The sequence below is a fragment of the Cynocephalus volans genome, chromosome 2 (assembly GCF_027409185.1).
Source record: "Cynocephalus volans isolate mCynVol1 chromosome 2, mCynVol1.pri, whole genome shotgun sequence".
Classification (NCBI taxonomy): Eukaryota; Metazoa; Chordata; class Mammalia; order Dermoptera; family Cynocephalidae; genus Cynocephalus; species Cynocephalus volans.
In genome coordinates this window covers 136,195,132-136,222,500 of record NC_084461.1, presented here as the reverse complement: position 1 = coordinate 136,222,500, position 27,369 = coordinate 136,195,132, and the positions used below count along the sequence as shown (strand labels likewise).

The 27,369-nt window shown below is 41.7% G+C and overlaps 1 protein-coding gene across 4 annotated transcripts in view; it reads right to left on the bottom strand.

The window, feature by feature from the left end:
* The window catches only part of GRIA1 (glutamate ionotropic receptor AMPA type subunit 1), a 312,482-nt gene that overhangs the window by 16,927 nt on the left and 268,186 nt on the right, over positions 1–27,369 (bottom strand). For all 4 annotated transcript variants that reach the window (XM_063085503.1, XM_063085502.1, XM_063085504.1 and 1 more), the window contains one exon: positions 22,857–23,104. In XM_063085503.1, the coding sequence (XP_062941573.1) occupies positions 22,857–23,104 (248 nt within the window). The remainder of the gene's footprint in view (positions 1–22,856; positions 23,105–27,369) is intronic.

Here is a 27,369-nt window from a genome sequence, read left to right as displayed (position 1 = left end):
TCTCCCCATAGCCTCTTGCCCTGATCTTTACTATTACAAACTTCCAGATGCCTGCTCCACCCCACTATTGACTGTACATAGTGGACAGGGCAGACATTTTTATCTTCATTGCCTTTGTTATTTGTTTGTTTTTAAAAGAGTTGAACTTTGGCTACTTGGTGACTCTAGTATGATAAGAAGCATGTTGATCCCTCCCTGGGAAACACTTTTGACTCACAGCCATTCTGTTTACTACAACCATTACCTTTTATTTATGTTTGTCAGTTGCTGGGCAGCTAACTAGACTATGGCATATGGATCCCCAAAGGCAATGGCTGCAAACGCTGGTTTGCTGCCTGAAAAGAAGGAGTTCATATTTATGATCACTTACCCCACATTGGGAGTTAAAATGTGGCAATTTTCAAGCTAGGAAAATAATTTCCATTAACAGAGCCCAGAAATATACTCTTTAGTCTTTTAGATACCTTTATGGGCCAACTCTCTCCTCTCTCTCTCTAAAAAAACCCAAACAAACAAAACACACACACAAAAAAACTCCTATAAAATGCTCTCTGGGCTGTCACATAAAAGGCATTGATCGATCATAAGATTTCTCTTGGAGAAGGCTCAGTATTAGGATAGCTAGACAGCCACTGCCTAGGTTTTGTGACTTTTCCTTCTCCTTTCTCATCTATATATTTTAAGGAAATGTAGGTAGAAAGACTCATAGTTGGAGAGTAAAGGGTGTTGGTGCAGGGACAAAAGGAAACTGGGCACAGCAGAGAAAGGTACAGGGAGAAATTGAGAGAAAAAAGGTTGGGCTTCCCAAGTTATTAATTCTCATTTTTGCTGTGAACTGTGAGACCACATCCCTGTCTTCAGAAATAAAAGAAAGGGGGAGGGGGAAGGAGGTAAGGGAGGAATTGGCAAAGGGCCACATTGTATAGTGCTGAATATACTAATTATCCTGATTTGAACATCACATATTGCACACAGGTACTGATATCCAATGTTGTACCTCACAGATATGTACAATCAACTATATTCCAATAAAAAAGTAAATAACACTAAAATTTATGAAAAATGAAAAAAACCAAACAAGAAAAAGAAAACAAAAATAAAGGCCCCAGTGTTTATTCCCTTCAGACACAGAATCTAGTTTGGGGTCAATTGTGTGAAGAAGTATGCAGAGAATGTGGACAGTCCTCACAGAATGAACCCCACAATGGACCATGTGGGAGGAATTTATGTCCTGTATTGGTGGTCTTATGACCTCACAAGCAGGTTAAACAAGGGACTGCCTGAAAAGGCATTTAATTAAATTTTACCTCAAAATGCTCCTCTTCCTGGGAGATTCTCCAGACTAGGCTCTGATCCCTTATGCTATAATGTTGTTTTAGCTCATTGGAGTATTGGCTGTATCTCCTCAAATGTACTGTGAGTTTTCTGGAGCTGAGATAATGCTTTCTGTGTTTGTAGTAGACCTCTCCCCACAACATTCAGTACAGCTCCATGCAGTGTAGGAGTTTGAGAAATACTTTTTTTCTTTCCCCAATTGAATGAATGAACAAATGAATGAATATATAGACAAGACCAACATACAATATCACCTGATATGTCTGTCACTCGTTATTTGGCAAATGTACCTATGTGGAACATAACAGAAAAGGACCAGAAAGTGAGCAAAGAAAATGCACAGGGTCACTGGATGAACACTGTAGTTTATTTCACTGAGGGCTTATTGTGGGACAGGTGTTGTGCTGAGCATTTTATGTGCTTTATTTTATTTAATCCTCACATCTTTATTTGATTGTCATACTTTCACTACATTTTACAGACAAATTCATAATCTGCCTAAGGTTCTAACTCAGCTGTGTGACTAGAGCCCATGTATATAACCACCGTACTCTACAGCCTTCTAAAGATGGGGTACTGGATGACCCTGTCCTGTGTTCACTTAGGTCTTTTTTTTCCTGGCACTCAGTCCTTTTTAAAACTTTTACTTTACACAGAGTCATAATGCCCATGGATCTCCATTCTCCAAGCCCAAGCACAGCAAAGGCAGCAAATGAGGAAAACCTCATCACAGGGCATTTTGTGAGATTCTAATTCACAACTTGATAGCAAGCAAGGGGCCAAAGCAGATTTTGTCTTTTCTTTTTTTTTTTTTCCGAGGAGACAAAAATGATGGTTCTAAAAGAATGGTAGTAGTCTGGGGCTATCCTGGTTCTGGTAAACTGCCCTATAATATGTGCCCTCCAGAAGATTCACTGCATTCTAACCCAATGTTATTGATAATGACAGCGTCATCAAGAAAAATTTCATTCAACATGTTCAAAACAAAAGTTGAAGGTATGAATTTCATTTAAAAATATTCCCTTTTGAAATATTACATTCAAAATCCCAGGAGCTTTGGAAAATCCAGGGTTCTGGATAGCAAAGGCTATCGTATAGACCAGCAGTACTTCCCAGACATCTAGAAGCCATAGATGAGGAAAACAATCAAGTGGAGGTAGGAGAACCAACATAAGTGTATGTTAAATGTTAATTCTGCTGAGCAAAAATGTTTAAAGAGAACAACCACCATCTTTAATAGAAGTAAGGACACTCAAAGAATCAAAGAAATAGGAAGGACATTTCAGAATAAAGGGAAATCCTTTAGGCTGAATGAATTTATACACCTTTTTCTGATTTTCTTCATTTTATCTCACACTGGTGAGAACTTTCTCTTGGGCAAGCAATGACTGCTCCCCAGCCTGGTGTTTGGAAGATGCTGTTCTGGAAGAATAAAGGTCTTTCAATTGGCCTCATCTGGGGTCCAGCTTTGTATTTTCATCACCATTAAACAGGAAGAATTCATTAAGAGTCAGTGAGGAGTGTGTTCTCTTCCCCAGTGTCCAAGTGGAGTCACTAAAGTGTCTTTCATGCTGGGGTTCATGTGTCTCATTCACAGAGACAGGCCCAAGAGGACTGACCTCAGTGGTATATGACCATGATTATCATTATTTTCTTTATGAGAAAAGAATTTGGGGGAAAATATTTAAAATTGGATTACAACTGATTAGGAAAGTAAGTCCATCTCTCCATGATAAAAATGGCCACTTTTCCTGGTGCTCAATTATGAGGGAAATATACTGTGTAAGTCCTTATATAAGCCCAATTCTGTTGGACCAGAAGTTGTCTTTTTAATATAAAGGAAGTTATGTAAAGTAAGAGTTTTACTGACTTAGGAAGAAAGCTTGAATAAGTACATACAAGACTGGTCACTTTTGTTTCTTGGAAAAATTAAAACAGAATAGGTTGCACCTCAAAGAATAAAAAGTCTTCAGAGAATATCTGGGTATTTTGGGAAAGTGAGTGTTCCTTTTGATATAAACTTCTTCCAACCATGCTAGTCTCCTGCTTGCCTCCTGTGGCCTCAGATTTTCCACTCGCCATCAGAGACCATCTCTTGGGGTAGCTCTGCGCTAATGAGAATCCCTGGTACTGACGGATTCCCACTCTGACTATCTACAACTAGTCCTAGGCTACTCATGATAACTATCTGAGCCTCAATGTTTTCACCTGTCAAATGGGTAATAGAAATGCCAGCTCAGAATTATTGAATGGACTATCAGTGAGCTGTTTTATGAAACAACTTAGCTACTATGACTAGTAATAAATATTAACTATAACAACAATATAATTATCATCACTATAGAAATGAGCACCTGAATTGGAGTCAGGACACCTGAGCTTAAGTCTTAGCCCTACCTTTTATGGTGTGCCATTAGTCCAGTCAATAAACTTCTACTCCCCATTTGTAAAACAGAGATTACAATATGTGCTGGGCCCAAATAGAAGCTCAACAAATATTCATTAGCTCTAATTTATCTAGGATCAGAGATGTGGTACAACAAAAGATGGAACAACATATGAATTAAGCCATAGATTTTATCTGCTAATAATTTTAGAGACTAAAAAAAAAATCCCTGAGATGACCTTATTTTCTTTTTTCCTCCTGAAAGTGGAAGTCAGTCACCCACTGCAGTTAATGAGGTATTCTTATAGATTATAGTTAATGAAGGTTGGCTTTACATACTTTAAAGAAAAGCCTAAGTGAAAATGACTAGGAAGTGGTTTTAGTTTCACATGCTCAGAAAGCTGTTGATAATTACATGTATACATATAATATTAAAAGAGGTATTAGTATCACACAAAGGGAGGTGATGGTCTTCTTCCTCTCAGTACTTATCCCATCTCCTTTGGAGTATCATGCTCACTACTAGACAACAATTTTGAGGAATATTGACAAACTGGAGTGTGTCAAGAGGAGAATAACCAGAATGATGTGGATGGACTTGGAACCAGCGCATATATGAAATAATGTTAAAAGAGATATAATTTAGAGAAAATATGAAAATTGCCTTCAAATGTCTGAAAGGCTGACTTATAAATTTAGAGCAAATTTAAACTGTGAGGTCCTAAGAGGGAGAACTACAACCAACAGACAGAAGTCATGGGACACATTTTGGCTCAGTATGAAGAAAAAGGACAAGCGGAGCCAAAGAAAAATAGAATTGGCTATTGTAAGAAAGAGGAAGCCCCCCGAGGTAGGAGGGATTCAGTAAGAGACTAGATGGTTATTTGTCAGGATCTTTATAGAGGGACTTCTAGATTGTGTGGGAGACCATAACTCTTGGCCGTAAACTTACTTCAATACCCATGAATATAGCTGAGCAGCTACTGCATGCCAGCACCGTCAGAGGTTCCTAGGTATACGCTAATGTGCAAGACAGACATGGTTGCTGCCCTAGTGACGCTCACAGTCTAATTAAGGAAACAGACAGTAAGTGGGAATGCTAAGTGCTATGAAGGAAACAGAAAGTGAAGTGACAGAAGATGTCAGAGGTCATCAGAGAAGGGGAGGTCTTAGGAGGTGACATTTAACCTGAGACTAGAGGGAGGAGATGGAGCCATATTTGGAGGAAAGAAGGGTAGAGCGATTAGAGACAATACTCCAGGCAGAAGAAGGCCTATGAGGAGATGAGGCTGAAGAGACTGACAAAGATTCCATGGGCATGGTAAGGATTTAGGGTTTTATTTTGAGACTGGATGGACTGAGCCAGGGAACGACAAGACCCTTTTTATATTAATAAAGCTCACTTGCTGCAGGGAGGAGAAAGGACTGAAGGAAGGCAAGAGGGGAAATGTGAAAGTCAGTTAGATGGCTGCTGGAGGAACCTGGGCAAAAGTTGATTATGGGTTGGAAAGGAGAGAGGCTATAAATTCAGGATACATTTTGACATAGAGGAATCAGCATTGGCTGATGGATTGGCATGGGAGATAAAGGAAAGAAGATTCAAGTCATTTTCTCTCTTGAGAATATGATGGATGGTGGAACCATTTCTGGAGATGAGAGACTAAAAGAGAGATAGGTGTGGGAGAAGCTCAAGAGTTCATCTTTAGATGCGTTAAATTTAAAATGCCTGTGAGATATCCAAGTGGAGAGATGTCAGTCTTCCAGGAAGTTAGGAATCTGGAGGTCAAAGGAGATGGTCAGGCTAAAGATGTAAACTCAAGAGTTTATAATTTCAAAAAACCAAAAGCAAACAAACAAAAAAACAGACCTGCAAAGATCATCAGCAAGAATTTTATAAAGGTTATAACAATTACTTATTTGATTACATAAACCTCTAGTGGAACTTTTATGCCAAGTCCTGTGCTTGGCACTGAGCAAAACAAACATAAAACAAACAAATAAACAAAAAAGAATCAGGCATGGTTCTAATTCGGCAGAGTTAGTCATCTGAAAATTCCCAGATTCAGACAGATGTTCAGCACAGGGAGATGATCATCCTGGGTCGTCAGAGGATACAGCCAGGTCTATAATCATTGACATGGTGACCTGCATGGCATTTATTCCCCAAGAGGGCCAATGAGCAGAAGAACCCTCAAATACCTAGGCCTTGACCTTCAGCCACAGAAGATGATAGGTCCAGGAGAGCATTTGAACCATTGGATTATCTTTGAAAATCTCTGGGACAGAGGACTTGGAACTCTGCAAAGACAGAGACACAGACATCTCTAGGATGATTCTGTACACATTAAGGTTCAATGTATCCAACCTTGTGCTCTGAAGAAGCTCAATTATCACACACTTTTATGGAAATTAAAGTTTGGAAAAAGCAGTCAAAGGAGGTATTTCAGATGATTTTAATTGGGTCTCAGCTTACTGAAGTCTAAGGACTGAATGCTGGGCTTCAATTCTGAAGCAATTGTCCACACTTTCATTCTTACTTCTAAAAGTTTCAAAACCTTGAATTTAAGCATCTGAGGGGTGTTAGATGAAATGACCCTCGGAATTCTACCCAGCCTGTGATGGTATGCTTTGCCTCTGCTCCCCCAAAGGCAGCTTCAGTCTTAATTAGACAAAGCTGCTAGGTACTCTGCTTTCCCCCAACCAGTGTTCCTCTGTCTGCTTCTATGTGCTTGCTTCTTGCTGTTCTCCTTAACTTCTCTCCTAAGATCTGGTTTCTCTGCAATGCTCCCGATGTTTTTTTTGAATTTGTCCTTGAACACGTCATTTCTCGTTGACCTTTCCTTTAAACTTCACTGGCATCTAGCAGTCAGCTCACTGCATTGCCTACTGCTGTGTCATGTGTATTAGTCTTTGTCTGAGACTTGATTTTGAGGACTCTGGAGTAAAGAGTTAATGTCTTTGGGTCAACTCCCCAAATATTTATGAGGACCAACTAAGTGTCAAGCCCTGTGCTTGGCACTTAACAGGAAGAAAGAGTTGAACAAGTTATAAACCTCATCCTTTAAGGAAGTACAATCTAGTGTGGGAGGCAGAGAAATTTCTCAGTAGCTCATGGCAAACTATCAGATTTTAAAATAAAGGGCTATGGATGTACCAAAAAAGGACAGTGGTTAATTCTGATAGTATGTGGAAGTTAGAAAAACTTCAGGGAGTGTTCTGTGAAAAGGGCAAAGGGAAATGAGAAACCCAGAGCCTGGGGAATGTGGTTGTGATGAGAAGAACTTCTGGGAGATGAGTTTAGAACAGCTGATTGAGTCCATCAATCACTGTGAACATCCTCGAACACTATGCTAACAGGTCAACACTGTACCCATGGGTAAGGGAGACATGGAAGGTTTTTAAGTAGACAGAGGCCTCAGACCAGCAGAAAGCAAATGATATAGTCAATCCTAAGTAAATATATATCAATTAACTGAAAAATATAATGCTCAGATGAAATGGCTCATATGAGTAGAACAAACAAGGTCAAAACTTTTAACCCGAATCCAGGGATGATGGAGATAGTGGGTCACTTCAAAGTAAACAGGGCTCACATGGAAATTTGGGATTGGTTGTCAGTGGAGAAGAAATTAGATTTACTTCCTAAGATGCCAAAGAGCTGAATTAGATCAGGGAGACAAAGCCACAGACACACAGATTGCTGTTCAATATGATAACAAACTCTGGAACTGTTAGAACTCTCCAGCAATTGCTACTTGAAGAGTAGCAACAGTATAGGACATTGTTGGTGGGACAACTGTTCGTCAGGAATAACATGGAGGGAATTCATAGCTAAATAAAAAGCTGGGATTCAATAAGTGGTTCCCAAAAAGACTGGTTCAGTTTGGGATGAGGTTTTCACTCAACAGTGGGAAAATAAGCAAAGATAAGGGTTCTGTAGTGAGTTTTCAGGAATGTGTGCAACTGATTATTTCCTTCCTTCTTTTTTAGTGTTAACATATTCCTTTTCTTATTAAATCACATTGACAAGAGATGGTAATTTTTTGTTTTGTTTCTTTTAATGTCTTTCCTTGGCAATATAAAACATTGTCACATGTCCTCACCCCACTAATACACACACACACATACACATACACACACACACACACACACACACACACACACATTTTACTGGTCTATGGTCTATGATGTCTGTAGTCTGAGAGCCACTGGACTTCTAGGGGAAGTGACTCCAAGGAGCTCTCCATCTTCCCTTAAGAAGGGTGAGCGCAGCTACTGAATGAAGTTTAAAGACATTTAGAGGGGACTATTAAAGGTGCTCTGGATTAAAGGTCAGAGCACAAGTGAGCATGATCCTTCTAACTCTTCCTTCCATGGGCTTGAGGTTCAGGGGTCCAGGGTCCTCCCTCCATGAAGAAGGTCCAGTCACCTCCTTTCTCCCTTTACACTTCTCCCTGTGCTGAGCAGGCTTTAGCAGTCCCTCCCACATAGGCCTGTAGAGGATCACTAAACCACTTCTGCTGGGGGTCTTGAGAAGCAACCTTCTCTGGGTGGGTTTTGTTGCTGCTTTGCCAAGGCCAAGCCAGGATTATTTTGCTGGGGGTGGGGACCAGAGCCTTGGCAAGAACCATAGCTCATTTACCCTGCTGTGGCTCAGGGGAAGAGTGGTTGAATTTAGAACAGGACTGGGTGTTGGTGGACCTGGGTCCCAGACAGCACTCTCTTAATCACATTCCTTTTGGACAATGGTATCAATGGCCCTTTCTGTCTTCAGTCCAGTATATGACATCATCGTATGGATCAGCTAAGGTAAACTGTGCAGAAAGCTGAAGGTCCACAGGACTCTGCTGATCTGGTAGCTTGGGGTTGGGGTGCTGGGAGAGATTAAATAATGACTAAGCAGAAAGAATCAAAGAGTTAGTAGGATTATATCAGGAACCTCAATTAAAATCCAGACATCTGCAGGTCTCCTTAAGGAATGCAGGTAGGGTCAAAGTTCCTTGACCAGTGACCATTCCAGATGGTGTTCCCCTCTTGAGAACAATTAAGGAACAGACAGTTCTGTGATTTTGTGAGAAGGAATGTTGGTCAGGCAGTGAGTCAGCCAGAAAACAGAGGCTTTGTCTTTGATTTCTGACTCTATAAAACAACCAAAGGAATTTTTTGTTTTTTAAAGACAAAAACACATACAGAGCACTCTTACTTACTGCACTCTGGATGGAGGAAAGAGTCTGAAGGACTGATGTGAGTCCCTCACTCATCTCTGATCGAGTTATGTATCAACTCATGTAACTGTAGTTAGGGTAACTGCTGGTTCTACTTTGCACAGGACTTTCTTGGTTTTAGTGCTAAAAATCACACATTCTGGGAGCCCCCTTGATCTCGAGCAAATCAGGAAAGTTGATCACCCTAACTGTACCTCAATTTTCTCATCTGTAAAATGGGAATAATTATGTGCCCCTGCCCCAGCTGCCTATAGTGCGAAGGTCAAAAGAAGTGTCTGATGGGAAAGTACTTTGAGATTAACTCTGGACAAATGCAGGTGCTGGATTAAAAGCATCACTAAAGCTCTCCTCTTTGTGCTCTACCTAGAACACTTTTCCAGTTTTTGGAACCCTAGTCATCTTACAAGATTCTAACGTATGTTGTTCTCTGCAAATCCTCCAGCAATGACTCCAGGCAGAGTGGATCAAGGCTTCCTTTCTGGTTCTACTGTACTTGTAAACCCTATAACAGCCAACTCATTACTCCATTACCCATCTCTGCTCCTCCAACCAGACTGAGACCTATTTATTGGCAGGAACCCTGTACCAGCACAATAGTTAACACAGTAGCTGTTTGATAAATGTTTGTTAAGTGAAGGAGAAGTTTTAATTCCTGAGATATACCACAGGGTTGCCTGAACCCACAGAAACTGCACACTAGTTTTACGTGTATAAATATATATTTCTGGCCCTGTAACTTTCTTTAGGGTTCTATGGCTAAGATCAGCTGACACAGCTCTGAGACCTGGATGGGGATCTGAAGTCTGGCTCCTCCAGCAGGAATTCTATAGACAGCATTTCTAAAGCACATCTGATCCCCAGCCCGCCCCATATTGTGAGAAGCAGGTGTCAACAGTTCATTTGCAGCTCACAGTAAACCACATCTGGTCCTGTAATGCAGAACCATTTGTCTGCAACAGCAGGCATACAGGTCTGTGTCAGATACCTCGGAGATGCTTGACAAAAGATAATGAAGGGAATAAATGAAAGTCTCCCCACAATTAACAGAGAGAGTGAAAACACCATTCAGGATGAGAGCCAGCCCACTGGTCTCATCTCAGCCACCTCTGGTTCAATGAAAGGGAGAAAAGCTGGGCCAATTCTAAGGATTGGTCACTGGAAGGCAGATGTCAGTGTGAACAGAATGCTGGGCAGGCCAGCAGGACCATTATTTTCTTGTGGACTTTAAAATACACAAGGTCATAATGCTGGAGAATTATCTCCCTCAGTGATAGAGAATGGCTCCTGAGGAAGAGGAGGATTCTGATCTCCCAGGTCTCCTACCCTCAACCTGAGCCTGTGTCTCCAGCTCTCCCTCTTCTTCCTTCATCTTTCCACCACCTCCAGCCCCTCATCTCTTGCTTTAATAGCTCCACTTGTATCTGTCTTCCATAATGGGATTTCATGAGAGATTTTTTTTTTTTTTTTGAGGAAATGATCCCCTGCTGAAAACAGCAATAAGAAAGACTGAAAAAGAATGCATGAATTACCCTCTCCTTCACTCCTGTACTGTATGCTGGCAGTGGCTTTTACCTGAAATACCTTTCTTTCCGTCTTGCTCATAGATATTCTCCCCACTAGTTATGGAACTGCTCAGGGACTGCTGCCTCCTCCTAGAGGCCTTCCTAGAACTCCCACCCTGGGAAGGGGCAAGGTATTTAACCCCTACCTGCATGGATTTCCCACTGCGCCTTGTTTGTTTATCAATTTATTTTTATGGTATTTCCTTTCTTCTTTATTATTATTAATAATATTAGTGTCAGTTGTTACTGGGTTGTGTCTTTTTCCTTCTCTCTTAAATGTGACCACCACTAAGACATTTGGATAGCTCACATAAAAATAGAGATTTTTAGTTTTTTTTTCTGAAAAATTAGAAGATCTGGCAACATTCCCACATATCAATATTAGACGGGAACTGAGTGGAGGCTGTCCCCTCTAGACAAGTCACGTACTCTAGTTCATTAAGTGCTCATCATTTCCTGTGATCTCCCTGAAGATCAGTGTCAATTTCCATTTATAGCATAGTGTAGTGGATAAGAGCATAAACTCTGAACCTGAACTGTCTGGGTTTAAATTCTTGCTCTGCCACTTACTAGCTCTGTGACCTTGAAGTTATTTAACCTCTCTGTGCCACTGATTCATTACCTGTAAAATGAGATCTTTAATAATATCTGCTTCATTGGGTTTTTGTGAGAATTACATAAATCAGGGATTGCACATGAGGATTTAGACAGTGCTTGCCATATATAGCAAGTGCTCAATAAACATTGACTGTAATTATTGTTTACCATAGTGTTTGCATTACGGTTTTGTTTCATACAGTGGAGAAGTATTGTCTGTACTCATGACTCTATAAAAATGAGGAAATCACATAGGGTTTACCTCTGGTCTACTTCACTCATTTTCTTTACCTGACCCTAGGGGCATTTAGGCTGCAGTCCCTGTACTAGAAAACAAATCTTGGGAGTGCCAAGATTCATTCATCTTTGCTTTCCTTAAGAGTACTTACTTCAGCATTTGAAAATATGCTATGGAATATAAAATAAAATATGAAAATATAAAATAAGGGATGTCAGTAGAATTACATTGCGTGATCATATACTTTCATTTGCATCTTTAAGATGTTCACTAATAATGGCCAAAGAAATCCACAGGTTGACAGTGAGTTGGTTTAATGTGTGTCGTGTGGTCTCAGTAGGACTAGTATTTCCTAGTTCTTGTGAATCAGACAGAGCAGACACAACAACTGATTTGATAAGGTGCTCATAAAGTCACCATATACGTGGAAATTGGCTGGGTAGGAACTGGGCCATGTGACAAGGGATTTCCTGCATGCTAAATTCTCTGCTAGGTTCTCTGGGACAGTTGGCCCTTGCTTCACTGGTCTGTACCTGGAAATATAAGCAGACAGAAGGCAGTGGAAGTAAGAGCAAAGATACAGGAATGAGGAAAAGTTGTGTTTGTAAGCCACAAGGAGACTGGCTTGACTAGTGTTAGGGATTATTTTTTAACATTCCTCCAAAGGAACAAATTACATTCCCATGGTTAATATGGGAATATGACTGAGGTCATTATGCTCTTTTGAGAATATGATGAAGAGGTCATTATGCTCTTTTTCTGCTAGACATTTTTGCTGAGGGAGGATGAATAATATATGTAAACTTACCTGTCTGACTTTCTTTTGGTTGGGGCCTTTACTGGCTTACTACTAGGAAGTTGGTTCTTTGGGTTAGGGATTCACCTGGATCTTTGCCCCTTCCCCCCTGAGGAAGAGCCTGTTTAGGCAGAACTGTCAAGTCATGATCTCAGCCTGTGGGGCCATTCATAAAATGATGCTGGAACAGATGGCCCAGAATTTCTCTGCAGGGGCTCAGCTAGGGGCTAGCCCTTACTCTTCCTTTCTGCCTGCCCTCAGAGAGCAGGCTTTGCTCAGACACTGGTGCTTTCTACCTTCAGGCACATGGATGGATGCAGTGTGCCTATTAGCTGAACGTTTGGGATACTGAGTGCAAAAGAGAATAAAAGGGTACATTTGAACAATTCTGTCTCTTGGTATCCTGAAATTTCCACCTCACTGCAGTAAAGAGTCCGAGTGTGGTCTAGCCCAGAGAAGGCAATCACCACTAATTTGGGTCAGATACCTAACCAAACAAGACAGATGGTGAGTGTGCAGGAAAAGCAGAAAGGAAAAAGGGAAGAGGGGACGACAGGGGATTCATGTTCCAGAACTCCTTATGCACCGTGGACTCTTCATAAGTGATTCATTTTATTCCTAAGACAGTGCTGTGAAGCTTATAGCAAGACTGAATTTGGAAGACGAGAAAACTAAGCTTTGAAGATATTAAATAAATGTTAATACTTTTTAGTCACTTTATGATGTGCCATGTGTTGAAACACTTTGTTTTATCTCATGTAATCACTTAACAACTACTGAAATAAATGTTAGTGTTACTTCCAGTTTTTATACTTGAGGAAACTAAGGCTTAGGCAGGTGAACTAACTTGTTCATAGGACTTTTGTTATTAATTGGCAGACCTGGGATTTATACTCAGTCCTGACTTCAGGGCTGTACTGCTGCTTACTACTTTCCCAAGATCACACGGATTGTAAATGTGGGAGGCAGAGTTCGAACTCAGGTCTGATTGACACCAAAGCATATTTGCTTTCAAATATGCAAGCCCTCAGTGGCAGAGCCAGGACGGATGTCCAACCCTTCTCCCTCCTGGTCCGCCTTGGTATTATAGCAGCTGCCTTCATAGAAAAGGCAAAAGACCCGGCAAGTCAGAAATAAAGTTGCAGATGAGGAGAGAGAGAGAAAAAAAAGAAATGCTATTTTTGATAGAAACAGCTTCTTAAAAGAAAGCAACATACAATTTGTATATCAGCGGGAGAAAGCAGTGTTTCAGCAGGCAAATCACAGCCTGCGCTGGGCTGCTGTTCTCACCGAGGTAAAGGCCATTCATTTCCCATGTTGTTCATCTCCCCAGATCCCTCTTTGCCACCTCACTCTCGCCACCTCCCTCCTCTCTCTCTAATGTGTTGCTTTGCTGTTCACGAGCTTCTCAACCAGGCATAACAACAGTAGAGCTCTACATGTTTGTCTCTGTGATTGCACCAGGATCCTCTCAAATAAATCATCACCACGGAGCTCCAGCCAAGCCTAGTGCTTCAAGAGGAAGTGTTTGGGCTGTGGAGGCCCCCTGTGTCTCATGTCCCTGATGTTTTCTCTGGATGTTTGAAGGATGCCACCTTTTAAGGCAGTGATGGGTTCCTCCATTAGGACAGAGGTGAGGATGTGGAAAAAACGAGGGTTTAAAAGTCAGGGTTCCTACCTAAGCCCCATTTTACAAATCACTTTGAGAACCTGGGCAAAGTGTCACCTCTCTAAATCTTAGTTTCCTAAGCCATGAAAGGGAAGTGATACTATCTAAATTAAAAGGTGAGGGAAAATTAATAATTTAACATCACAGGGCACTGAATGCATTGCTCAGCACATAGCAGGTGTGAAACAGATGCAAATCTCCCCTTCCCCACCTCCCACACTTAGGGTACAATCAGTCTAAAATAATCTGCTTTCCACTGCTGAAAGGAACCAAAAGCATATGTAGTTTTGGGGAGCATAAGAAATTGGGGGTGTTTTTGGTTTAACCTGTCGTGCACAAGCAAGGGAACCTTAATACACATTGGATGTACCCTTTTCCACTGTTAGGTACAAGGCAAGACATCACCTGTGGTATGGCCCTGATCCTGGAGAGAAGGACACTTGTGCCCCCAAAACGCACATGGTACAGAATGGAGGCAAAGATTCCCTAGGGAATTCAGGCAGAGCAGACAGCGAATCACTTCCCTTTATGGAACCTCAGTTTTCTTATTTGCATGTTGGCTGGACAGGACTAAATGCTATTGTGTGTGCCTATGCATTTGTGTGTGTGCCTGTGCATTTGTGTGTGTGTGGCGGGTGGGGGAAGGGATATTAAATGAACTCTGTCCTCTAAATAGTCATTCCTTCCTCATCATTTCCTTCCTTACATCCTTGAGAAGGCATTCTTCCTTAATGATTGAGAAGAGGTCCTGAAATCAGGCTGCCTGAGTTGAAAATCCAGCTCTCCCATTTCCATGCCAGGTAATTCTGGGCAAGTTCTGTAACCCCTCTATGCCTCAGTTTCCTGAACTGTATGATGAAGATTAAAAACAATATGACCTTCACAGAGTTGTTGTTAGGACTAAATAAGATAACGCATATCAAATACTTCTTAGAAGTGCCTTGGATGAATCAGTGCTTGATGAATGTTAACAATAAGTCTTATCATGATCATCACTAAAATGCTAAATCAAGCCCTTGCCACTCTCCTGCCTGGACTTTTGCACTGGATAGTGGTACGAGCCTCCTAGGAAGCTTTCTCGGTACTCTATAATCCATCCCATGAGTCCTGATCTGAGAAGCTTTTGTACTGATGCAGCTCTCCTTTGGCAAACCTCCAGTCTTTGTTTAAACACGTAGACACAGACACACAAACATACACACATACATGCACATACTTTCTCTCTATGCTTCCCTCCCTTTCTTTTTCCCTCCCTCCCAACCTCCCTCCCTTTTTGTCTCTCTACCTTTTTATTCCCCAATTCCCTCCCTCTCTCCCTTTCTCTCTAGCTCTTCTGAGGATGCAGGCAAATCCAGCCTCTCTGCTCAGAGGGCTTTGTCTCTGATCAGGCCCGACCTGGGTCACAGAGTTCAGGGGGTTACCATGACAACGAGCATCCCTGGCTACCCATCAGGAGGCAAGGACCAATTGAAAGGGACTGTCATTTCCCTGGGACATGCTGTATTTATCCTCAGCAGCAGGCCCTGCACCAGTACTACACTATGGGAAGAGAGGCTGTGGCTTGTTAGGGTGGGAGGGAGAAAAAGGAATATTAGGGTTTTATTTTTTTAGCATGTTCTCTGTGGGGGAGGACCGCAGATTGTTCTGAGAGAGACATTTTATTTCTAATGTAGCCACTGTGTGTGGGGGTGGTGGTGGTGAGGGTGGGGCTCATGTACATTTCTGATGAACACAGTTGGTTTTACAAAGAAGGAAAAAGTTATTTGGCTCAAAAGTGACTTTTTAGTAGGTCTAATGGGAGGAGGAGAAGGGTGGAAAATTAATGTTAATTAGAATCCTCTGTGTCAGACATTCTGCTATTTCATCAAATAGTCAAAGCACAGAATTATTATTATTTCAATTTTACAGATAAGAAAACAGAGTCTTATAAAGTTATAGTTACTGACCCAGCTAAGTCAAACTGCTGGTAAAGTAATGGGACTTGTATGTCAGTTGAGGTTATCCGACTCCAGAGATCATGGTTTCCACACCATTCCGTGCAGTTGCCCTGGCACCCTCTGTTATGGAAGGAGTGATTTCCTTCTCCTTCAGAGCTGCCTCCTCATGTGCTGCCTCCTGAGACCATGTGCACGTCTCTCTTCCCTGACCTTCTCCAGCCCTCTTTCCCAAAGTGGCCTGCTGTCCACCTAGAACAGACCCACCTGGGGCACTTGCTCAGATTGCATATTCCTGGATCCCACCCTGGACCTGTAGTATTAGAAATCTCAGGAATCAGACTGTAGGCAGGGGGCATTTTTAACCAGTTTCTCTAGGTAATTGTGAGGTTGGAGAATAGTTCTCAGAGCAATAGACTCAACACCACACAAAACAGCTCTTGCTTTTTTGCTTCCCAATTATTTTCTAGGTCAGTGTGATTCTCTAAAAGAGGAGAACTCTCTGAGGCTGCTGTAACATTCAGATAAGCATTAGACAAAGAAAAGGTGTTCAGGGAGGGCCCACTGAACCAACTTGAAGATACAATCATGACATATGGTCCGTGTGTGTGTGCGCGCGCGCGTGCGCGCACGCTTGGTGGCGGGGAGGGCAGTGACTAGGAGACCTTCAGTCTCTGGAAGTGAGATGTGCTATCTCTTCCCGAGTCACAATCTCCCTCCTTTTTTAGCAGATGGCAATACAGACAAGCAGTTCTTGGTAGATATTTTCCAGCATAAAGCTGTCTGAAGGGAAGAAATATATACAATGGGAATGCCAATGAGACTAAAATATTGATGAGCAATCTTGAGTTTATGTCTGATTAAAAAAACCAGATACAGGCAAGATACAGTCAGTGGGAAGGTGGGGAAAGGTGACTGGTGTCCTCCATCATTCTTACTGGTGTGCCACAGAGCCTGTGACCTCCCAGCAATGCCTTTCTTACCCTTCTAGGCATTCCACAGGTAAAACGGAGGTGGCAGCAATTAGTCTGTTTGGGAAATCAACTGTATATCTTCCCATTTTCTGTCCTTGTTAGTCAGTTTGTACCGGTCAGGAGCACAAAAGTCCCTGAAAGTTTACATGACAGACTTTTCCCCCAAACTTCCCAGCCTTAAAGTGAAGGCTGTTCCTCACGATGAACATGAAGCCCACCACTTCTCCCGTCTGTCTGTCTCCCATTATGACCTGTGACTATGTTCATTATCTCCTACCAGGATGACAGCAAAAGCTTTCTAAGTGACCTCCATGCCTGTGATCCTCTTCTCTCTGAGACATATTGCAAACCACTGCCAGGGTAAAGTTTGGAAGCCTGTCTCATCATGGTACCTCCCTGTGGGTGGCTCTAAAAGGCCCCTATTAACATCTAGTAAAAAATGCAGAGACATTTGAGAACCTTTGCAGCATGACCACAACCAATCATTCCTGCTTATTAATGCATTCTCTAGTTAGAGTGGACCTCTTGTTCCTGAAAACAAGTCCCATGTTTTCCCACCTCTGTTTTTGCTCCCTCTGTGCCCTCCCTCACCAATCTGGAGCACCCTTTTTCCACTTCTCATATATCACGATCCTTCAAGGCCTTTCTCACATGTCACCTCTGCCATGAAACCTTTGCAAATCCTCTCATTCAAATGTTGACTCTTCTACTTTTGAGTGTTTCTGACGCTGTTAGGCATTGATAGAAAAATAGGTGTCTATGCAATTCTGCTCGTGAGCTGTACTTGACTATGCATTCTTTAGGTGCTGAGATTGCATTTCCATCACTGACACCCCTGAAGCATTATGCACAGAGTGTTGTGTGTGGAAGGTGTTCGGAAATGGATCTGTGCAGTTGAATGGCAAGCACAGGGAGTGGGTGAAGACTTTCTCAGGTGCCCATTAACTATTAAGCTGCAGGATGAAGCTGCACTGTGCTCCCGTCCCCTTGGCCCATACATCTGGCGTGGATAAAACACATGACAGAAGACAAACATGTCATGATCACAGAGACCAGAGAAGACTCCATGTAACCATGGTCACAGTTAAAGGCCAGACTTTGACCAATGTCCTGATTAGGGTCTAACTCTTAGCAAATCCATTAAGCTCCTAGTAGGTGGTTTGTGAAGGAGAATCATTAGCTGAGACTTTAAGGCCAATCTGGTGTTGATTCTTTCTTGGATTGGTAAAACATGGGCCATGACCCCTTACTTAGGAAATCTGAACACATCATCCCTGACCAAAGGGATTATTCATCATAATAAAGAAAAGAGACTTCAGTTTAGACCAGTTGATACACTTAGTTGGTAACAAAAGGGCCAATCGATCATAATTAGCAGATTTACCAATTGCCTTTCCCTAGTGACCAGAATTGGCTGCATAGGTCTTTATCCACAACCTAAGGGCTTCTGAAACATAACTCAGCCCCTCACCCAACCCCAAACATGCAGTGACAGCCAGCAAACAGCATCTGTTTCAAAGAAACACCACCTGTCCAAATGGAAAATCAAGCATAGAACCACCTTGCTTCAGCACAGTATTTGTTTCCAGAGCAGAAAAGACAAAAAAACCCATTCTGTCACTAACACAGCCTTTTAATGCTCTGTGGGGACAATCACCTGGCTTCTGCCAAGTAGACTTGGCAAGTTGTAGAGAACCATTTGGGTCTTAGATATCAGTTATCTGATCGTATGAGGCAGAGCTGGGTGATCTGCCTTGGAGGGACCTGGAGCTTCTTCTGGGGAGGCTGGAAGGGAGTGAATGCCCCACAGGAGTGGTGAGGTCTGGCTTCATTGAGAGCAAGTGGTGAAGTAGGCCTGCCAAGTAGGTCCTTTCTTGATGCCAGCACAGGCATTACACCTGGACATCTGCCTGCGAGGGCTGCAAAAGCCCCACCTTTTATAGGGTAGAAGAGAAGTCTGTAACCACACCTGGAGCATAGTGCAGCAACTTTCTATAGCATAAGCACTTTGAAAGAGTTTGCAGCCTTGTGAATGATTGAATGAACAGCCTTTTAAAAACTATTTTCTATAATTCAAAATAATTTGAAGACAAAATTGATTTCCTCTGCCAGACCATTTTAAAGTATGTATCAGCATTTTTCTGTGGGTCCAGAGAAACGTGGACTCTCCTTTACTCTTCTCCTCACTTTCTATCTTTGTCACCTTTGTCATGCAGCACAGTTTCCTGGGATCAAATCAGTGGATTTAAGACGGCTGGAGCAGGCACAAGTGTCTGTGGTATTTGGTTTGCCATGACTCTTTGGTATTTGACCAAATGGTGAAATGGCACCATTTGGGGCAAGTGAGGCAGACGTATGATGGAAACCTGGCTGGAGAGTGTGTGTGTAGTTACTCATTATTTTCTGTAACCATCTTTCAATGGTACATTCTGTGGAACCTCTACACTGTTGGTTGCTAAATAATCCCTTTTAATGCAGAGATGAGAAGTAGAATCTCATAGGGGGCAGAGGGACTTTCCCAAGACAGAAATTCAAGGCCCTCTTAGGATGGGCATTACTCTTCTGTTTTTGAGTCAGGAGGCCCATGGCTATCATAATGCTTGCCACTGGCAAGAAAGGAGCACTGTAAGAGGGCAGGGAGAATGTGACAGCTGGGTATTCTTGACTTGCAAATCAGCCACCAGTAATCTGTATTTGAAGCATATTCTTTTTCATTTCTCTCTCCCTTTCTCTCATGCTCTCTTTCTCCAAATCAATACATGGATTGTTATGTCTTTTACAGAGATATGAGCAATAAAATCAGGTTTTTCTTTATTACAGAGTTAAATTATTTTCAGCATTAAACCCAGAAAGAATCTTTATGTGTACAAGATTCACAGAAGCAGTGTTACTACTCAAAGGAGTGGTATCTGGTACATTAAAGTGAGTGTCAATTATGACCTTTTGCTTTCACAGTGGTGAGTGGATGCTCTGGACTCCAAAAGTCTGCTTTTACTCCTGAGTTGATGGTCATTGTTTGGAGAGGTACAGACAACCTGGCCTGAGTCCAGATTCCTGCCTTTAATGGTGCTGTTAGTCATAAAGCCCAGCACAGGTTTAAAGTAAGTTACAGCCATGGGTTCTGAAGTCACACTGCCTAGGCTTGGAATCTGGCTCCCATCCTATTAGCTGTGTCATCTTGATCAGGTAGTTAACTCTGTCTCTCTGTTTCCTCATCTGTAAGATGGGAATAATGGTATTTCATAGGGATGTTGCTAGGGTTATATGAGATAATGCAAATGCCACAGTGCATGGCGCTTAGTAGGCACTCATTCAGTGATACTTTTATTACAATGGAAAAATATTTGAGTGCCCGATGACCTGAGTTTTAGGTTCATATCACTCAAACATTCAATATTTTCTGAGTTGTCACCTTATTCCAGTCACCTCTGTGTGGGACGGGGTGGCAGAGGTACTCTCTTGAACGGACAAATCATATCACCTCTCTGTACCCTGTTTTCTTAACTTCACGTTCAAGTATTTAGATTAAATCATGTCATTGACTCATACAACCTTCAGTAAATTGTAATACTGCAGCATCATGGATGTTCCCGGACCTGTAAGAACACATTCTCTACTTTGGGTCTTTCTATGGTGATATGATATATATTTCTGACATAAACGTCTCTTCCTTGCCAAGCACTATCATCTGGATTCCCTTTGAACTTTTCCTAAACTTGTACAAAGGGTCTTTTAAGCTCTTCCAGGCAAAAATGCACGATTGATAAACACCAGTCCATTTGGTTTCCTTTCACTGGGTCTCATTCGGTTATGTCTACCCTCCTCTGGATATCTTTATTTTCCTAATTTTCAGATAATTACTTAAAATTCTTCAATATATTATTGTTGTTTTTCAAATAGGGTCAAAATTACTTTACAGAACCCTTCCCTACCTCATTCCCCATCCTCAGCTTAAACTTTCCCCCTCTTTATTAGCTGAGTTCCTGGAACACTTAGCTTTTTCTAGTTTATCAACTGTGCCGTAATTTCTTGCCTTAGAGTCTTTGCACATGCTGTTTCCTCGGCCCGGACTACTCTTTTCTTCCCCTCACTTCACCTAGTTGACTCCTATTAATCTGTCAGACTTCAGCTTATAAAAGGCATCCTTGGAGAAGTCTTCCCAGCCACACCCCACACATCCTGCAGACAAGATTGGACCTTGCTATCTCTTGGTAGATTTGAGATCTTCTCTTGGTCTTTATCATTCTTCAGTTTCAAATAAGTTAGCTGCTGAGTTTTATCTATTTATCGTGCTTGGGACTCAGTTTTCAAATATGGGGATTTATGTTTTCAATAAAAATTCCTTTAAAATATCACCTCTACTCCATCCTCTCTTGTCTCTATCTGGAACACATAACAGACTGAACTTTTTGTCTTTCATGTCTCTTAACCTCTTTGTTATATTTTTTCTTTTTGTCTTTCTGTGTGATATTCTGGGGAATTGTCTCTCTTTTTTTCCCCAGTGAACTAATTCTCCCTTCAAGTTTGTCTAATTTTCTGTTTAACCCTTCCATTGAGATTTTATATCAATGACTATATTTGTCATTGTACTTTTAATTTGTACCTTTTCAAATATGACTGATCTTTAATGATAGTGTCCTTCTTTTAGAGATGTTTTTGATTACTTTCATGTCTTTAGATGTACAGCTGATTCTTGCTCACATACATAGATTGTCACACAATTTATAACTCTGTCTTGCTTAGGATGGTCCCGGAATAATCAACTTAATGCTTTTCACTCTGGCTTTGATTTCTTTATTTCCTTTTTGGCCCTAGGGATTTTCTAACTTGCATTTAAAAAGGCTATTAGTTGCATCTCATCCAGTATATCTTAGGTGTTTTATAGTGGGAATTCTGTTCTGCCATATTTCTATAAGTAGATGTCCTCTAGATCCCCTTTTATAGACTATCTTAATATCATAATTGTCATTAAGCAATAATCATCTGTTTAATGTCTCTCTCCTATAAGCATGTAGTTCCATGGGGATAGGGACTATATCCACCTTGTCCAAAGCTGTAGCTCCAGCTACTAGCCCAGTGCCTAGAACAATACTGGGCTCAGTATCATGGAAATGAATGAAGTGAAAGCAGAGGCAGAGGTGGCCCTGGATATCATGTCAAGATGGGTTAGAAACTTCTCTCCAGCCTTTCACAATCTTTATTGACCCTTCTTACCCTTTCTGGAATTCTACCCTGCCCTAAAATGATTTAATCCCTCTGTAATTGGCATAACGTCTCATAGGTGAGTTCACACTGCACTGTTTTCAGTTGTCTTCTACACAGATTATCCCATTTGAACTCACAACCACCTTGGACCTAGGAAGGAATGGGATGATTATACTCCCTTCACAGATGAGAAAACTGAGGATTGAAGAGATAATACGTCTTATCTTCTGTAAAATAGTCAGTAGTAAATCCCAGAATTAAATCTTGGTCTTTTGACTTCAAGTCCTCAGAAGGACTCATCCTTACCTGTTTAGAATGAATATTAGAGCTTCTTTATGTGAAAGTAAAGTCCACTTTGCTTCTTCACTAAACTATATCTTGCTAAAGAAATCAGTACCTAAGTAAAAATAGGTGCTGCCATAAAATTTGGTGCTATTCATTAGGTGCTATTTTGATTTCCACAGCCAGAGTCTCAGGACTCAAACTACTTGATTTTTCATTTGGACAATGTGTTTATGTTTCTTTTTGAGACAAACATTACAAACCACCTTCTGTCAAAGAATCCAGATTGCTGGAGAACCCTGTGTATAGCCTAGATAGATGCAGGGGATGTCTAGTAAAGAATGGGGTGTTATAGGTCACATGACAAAAGCACAGGTTCATCGATGTTTAACACACTTAGAGGGGTAAGGTGAGGTGTGGGGAAGAACACACGGGCAGTGGCAGTCATAGCAAGCTGAGGCCCCCAGGTCAGTTTCCAACCTCCGGGCTGATGATCTCAGGTGGCTGGAATCTTCCAGGCCCACAGGTGTTGAAGAAGAGCCCACTTGACAGCTTGCATTGTGGCATTGGAGCCAGGTGGCAGATGCAGCAGCTTCATTCCTGAGATAGGGAGGGGAGAGGGAGCACCAGGGAAGCATATCTTGGCTACTTACCTCAGGGCGGACCCCTTGGGTGTCGCAATGCCATAGCCTTTGGAATCCAAGTTACCTCCCACCTTCATGGTGTCACAGGGTTTCCGCTGCTCAATGTACTCATTCATGGTGGATTCTAGGAGGTAGGCATATTTGCCTTTGGATTTCCTCACTCGGATCATACCCTCCTCTGTGGTCCGCACAAAAACTGATGGTTCTGCCGATTTCATGTATGTCCACATCTTCTCGAACACAGCAATTTTAGACCTCTGGCAGGGGACAGGAACAAAGCCAGAATTAAGTGCTGGCTATGCTTGGAATTGGGGTCGGCACACACATTAATGAAGAGCTGAGTGTAGCTTGATCGCACATTCATGAACGAGATTAGCTCAGGAAGAAACAAATTATGAGTGATTGCCAAATAAGAGGCTTTAATTAGCACCAGTAGGTTCCAAAGTACAAATATCTTGCAAATACAGAATGAACAGAATAGTTCAGAATCTTTTAATTACTTCCGAGTAATTATATTCCTCATAAATATGGGGAAAGTTAAGAAACTGGGGCCCTGTCTGGCTTTTAAAGACATTAAAGAACCTATCTATTACCCAATAAGGCAATATTTATACAGTCCAGAAGAAGGAGAGAGCTGAATATCAGCGCAGCCTGATTTCATTATTGGAACATAACATTGAAGATTTTCTGGGTCACGGGTTGTCAAATTCAGTCATCCCATATTGCAAGACCTACCCTCAGAATGTAAACTATTGTCTGATAAAGCTAGTAATTTAGGACCAAATATTGTCACCTTTTTACATTTTAAAAGCCTCTAAATCTAGTCAAACTGCTTTCCTTATTTCCCCCTATACTCGCCTTGCACCTTCAATTTTGGGGGACTTTGCTTGGACTGTTTACTCCACTTGATATGCTGGTTCTGTCCAGCAACATCCTTCTTCTCATTTCATAGACCAGAATAAGTCCTACATATTTGGAACCCACCTCAGTTCTAAGGGCAATGATTCTTAAACTTTAGTGGGCACCAGCATCATATACAGAGGTTTTAAAAATGCAGATTCCCTGGCTCTAAATCTAGAGATTCTGAGTCAGCACATCTGGGGTGGAGCCCAGAATAAATCTTTTACAGAAGGTCCTTCCATCATGTGATTCTGATCAGTATGTCTGTGTGGACCTCACTCTGAGAAACAGCATCACAAGGGCTGATATTCCTATTAGACACATTGTCTGGGTCACTCACTGGATGGCCAGGCAAGACTACTAGTATTGCAAGTCATCTCTCCTTGTGCATAGGTCTCAAGTACGTGAAAGCTGCCTGAGGACAGGGGATGTCTTCCCTTCTGTGGGTTCGTCACAAAGTCTAATCAAGTACCTTGCACACAGTAGGTCCCTAGTCAGGAGTGACATTCTAGGACCACAGTTCAACCCTCTCATCTAACATGCTCTTTCTAAAGGGTATTCTTTTACCAAGGGGTAGATGTATTTTCGAGATACTGGAGTCTGGCTTTTGAAAATATTTTATAGATCAACAATTGTTAAATACAGATGAGACTATTTTTTATTTTATGTATTTATTTATTTTATTGGTTATGAATATTCATGAGGTACAAAGCAAATTGTCATCACTCGTGCCTAAGATGTGATGGCCAGATCCATACTGGTAGCATGTCCATTACCACAAATTGTGATTATACCCTGTGTCCCCCACCCAATTATCCCCAACTTCCCTCCTCCATCCCCCTTTCCCCACTCCACTTTGTATCCCTAGGTATGTTCTCTCCCTCTGCAAGTCCAACACACCACTATGGTCTTTCTTTTTTCCTTCTTTCTCTCTTAGCTCCCACTTATGAGTGAGCACATGGGGTATTTATCCCTCTCTGCCTGGCTTATTTCACTCATCATAAGTTTCTCCAGGCTCATCCCTATTGTTGCAAATGGGAGAATTTCATTCTTTTTTATGACAGAGTAGTATTCCATGGTGTATATGCCACTTTTTCCTTATCCAGACTATTTTTTTTTAAAGACAGTTACTATTAGAGTCATCCTTTGATGACTACACAGCCTATCTAGTGGTTAATTTATACATTACAGACATATTTAATATAAAACTATCATCATGCATGCAATATATCATTTTTCTCTGTGCAGAAGCATCAGGTTTATTTCCTTGATATCAATCAACATCAAGTGTTGGTAAGTTATTGATATACAGTTGTCATTTGAACCAAATGACCTATTAAGATTTTGGGGGACCCGGAAAATTCTAGGTTTTGAGAGAAAAATTAATGAAAATAGTTTCTGAGAATTGCAGGGAGGCATTTGGGAGAACGAGTCTTAAGTTTCAATAGTCTATATAATTAGATAAACTAGATTATTTGATTCACAGGATGGTTTACAGTTTGGACAGGACATTGGATTGGATGTGACAAGCTTAGTTCTATTCTTGGCTTGGTCTATGGAAAATTCCTTCTCTTTGGGCCTTAGTTTCCCCATCTGTTCCATAAGGAGTTTGGGCATGGTAGTCTTTAAGTCCCTTGCTAGTTTGAAATATCTAGTTCTTTATATAAAGATGCATCATTCAAGCAACAATGTTAATGTGCAAAACAAGAAAGAAGGGAGGAAAGAGAGGGATGATTCCAAAGTTAGGGGAGGAAATACCTAAAACCAATCATAGCATCTTCAGTGTATTTAATGTTGTCTTACAGGAAACAGGGAAATGTATAAAACCACATTTGCAGATGATCTTCCAGGCACAAAACCAACAAAACACTCAGCAGGGCAATTGCAAGATGCAATTTGACCTGACAGGATGGACACAGCAGGGAACTGGCTGCTGACAGGCAGAGCTGAAGAGCCCTTGGGCAATGGTATGTGGGAAATTAATATGTCCTCACAGCCTCACCCCAGTGCCCCAAATGCTAAGGCTGTGCTCACAGGCGCCGGGAACAGACTATCAGGAAAATCTAATCTTCAGGAATACGAAAGTAGCATGAGCGGCAGGAAGATTGGAAGCATAGTCGGGGTATTTGTTCATGGATGTCTCATATCATCTGCAGCTCCCATGGCCCTCAGAACATCTTAATTAAACTGTCTATGGAGGGTTAAGTGATTCTGGGTTGGGGCTGCCAAGGAGCTCTGAGCTGCCATGGGAACTTGAAGCCAGATTTTTCAGAGACTGGGGTAGAAGAATTCTTGTCTGACTATTCCCTTCTTTGGCCTTGTGGGGTTGGTAGGTGATCCTGCCTTCCTACCCACCAAAGTCCTGGGGGGATAATTCTCAAGGTCAGAGTCACAGAGATAGAAGGGTAATGGCACATATCTTAGTTGTGCTCTCCTTTTACAGGAAAAGAAACTGAGGCCCATGATGTGGCCATGAACTGTCCAATGTCACGCAGCTTGTTAGTGGCAGAACCAGGAGTAAACCCTGGCCTCTTTACCACACACCTCACGCCTTTCCACAGTAAACAGCTGCCTCCCTTGTTTTGGGCTTTATATCTTAGTAGCTGCAGGACCTTGGGCAAGTAACATAACTTTTATGAGACTCAGTGTTCCTCATCTGACGATGGTGATGGTAGTATTCACTGCACAGTGTTGCCATGGAAATTATATGAGAACATTAAGTAAAGTGCATAAACCAGTGCCTGCACAAGGAAGGCATTCTGTAGGTGGTACAATTACTACTAATAATTATGCCCTTTTTTCAGGTTTTACTTTAGAGGAAGGATGCTCAATACGTAGCTTGCTTGATACCATATTCCCTTCCTTTATACGTGGCAGACATTAATATCAATCAAGGAATTTTTTCACACAGAGCCCAGATGTGACCTTGGAATCCCTCTCAACATAGAACTCTGGGCAACCACTACCGACCGACTGACGTTAGCATGCAGACTACAGAACCTATTTGCCACTAGTGTCACAGGCCTAGTTGGGGCATAGAACTTGTGGAATATGCATTGCCTTGGTTCCAGATTCTTTGTCCTGTGGACAGAGGAAGTAATATGTCAATTGATAGTTATTAACAAAGAACTTTGAAGTCTTAAGTCCCAGCTATGCCTCTAGTTGACTAGGGCACAACCGTTTTCTCCTCTGGGTTTCTGTTTTCCCAACTATAAAATGATCAGGTTAGCCTACATTTGTCCACAGGCCTATCTGGCAACCTGAGTGATCTTTTAAAAAACATTTATCAGTTAATGAGCAGCACTGCATCAGGACAGCATGGTGCCGTGGCAAGAATACAAGTACTTGGGTTAGAACGAGGAAACTCAGATTTGGGACCTGCCCCTGCCACTTGCATCATGAATTCCTGAATCTTAATTTCTTATTTACAAAGTGGAGACCATAACCCCTGTTTTGCCATAGGTGAAACGTAAATGAGACTGTGCGCATGCAAGTGCTTTGGGTACGAACTGGGGCGTGTTGTATACACTCTGGGGATGAGAGCATTGTTAAGTGAATTGGGTGGTTCCCCGACTGTACCAGCAGGGGCACAGGACTGATTTTATGCAAAAATAACAGGAAT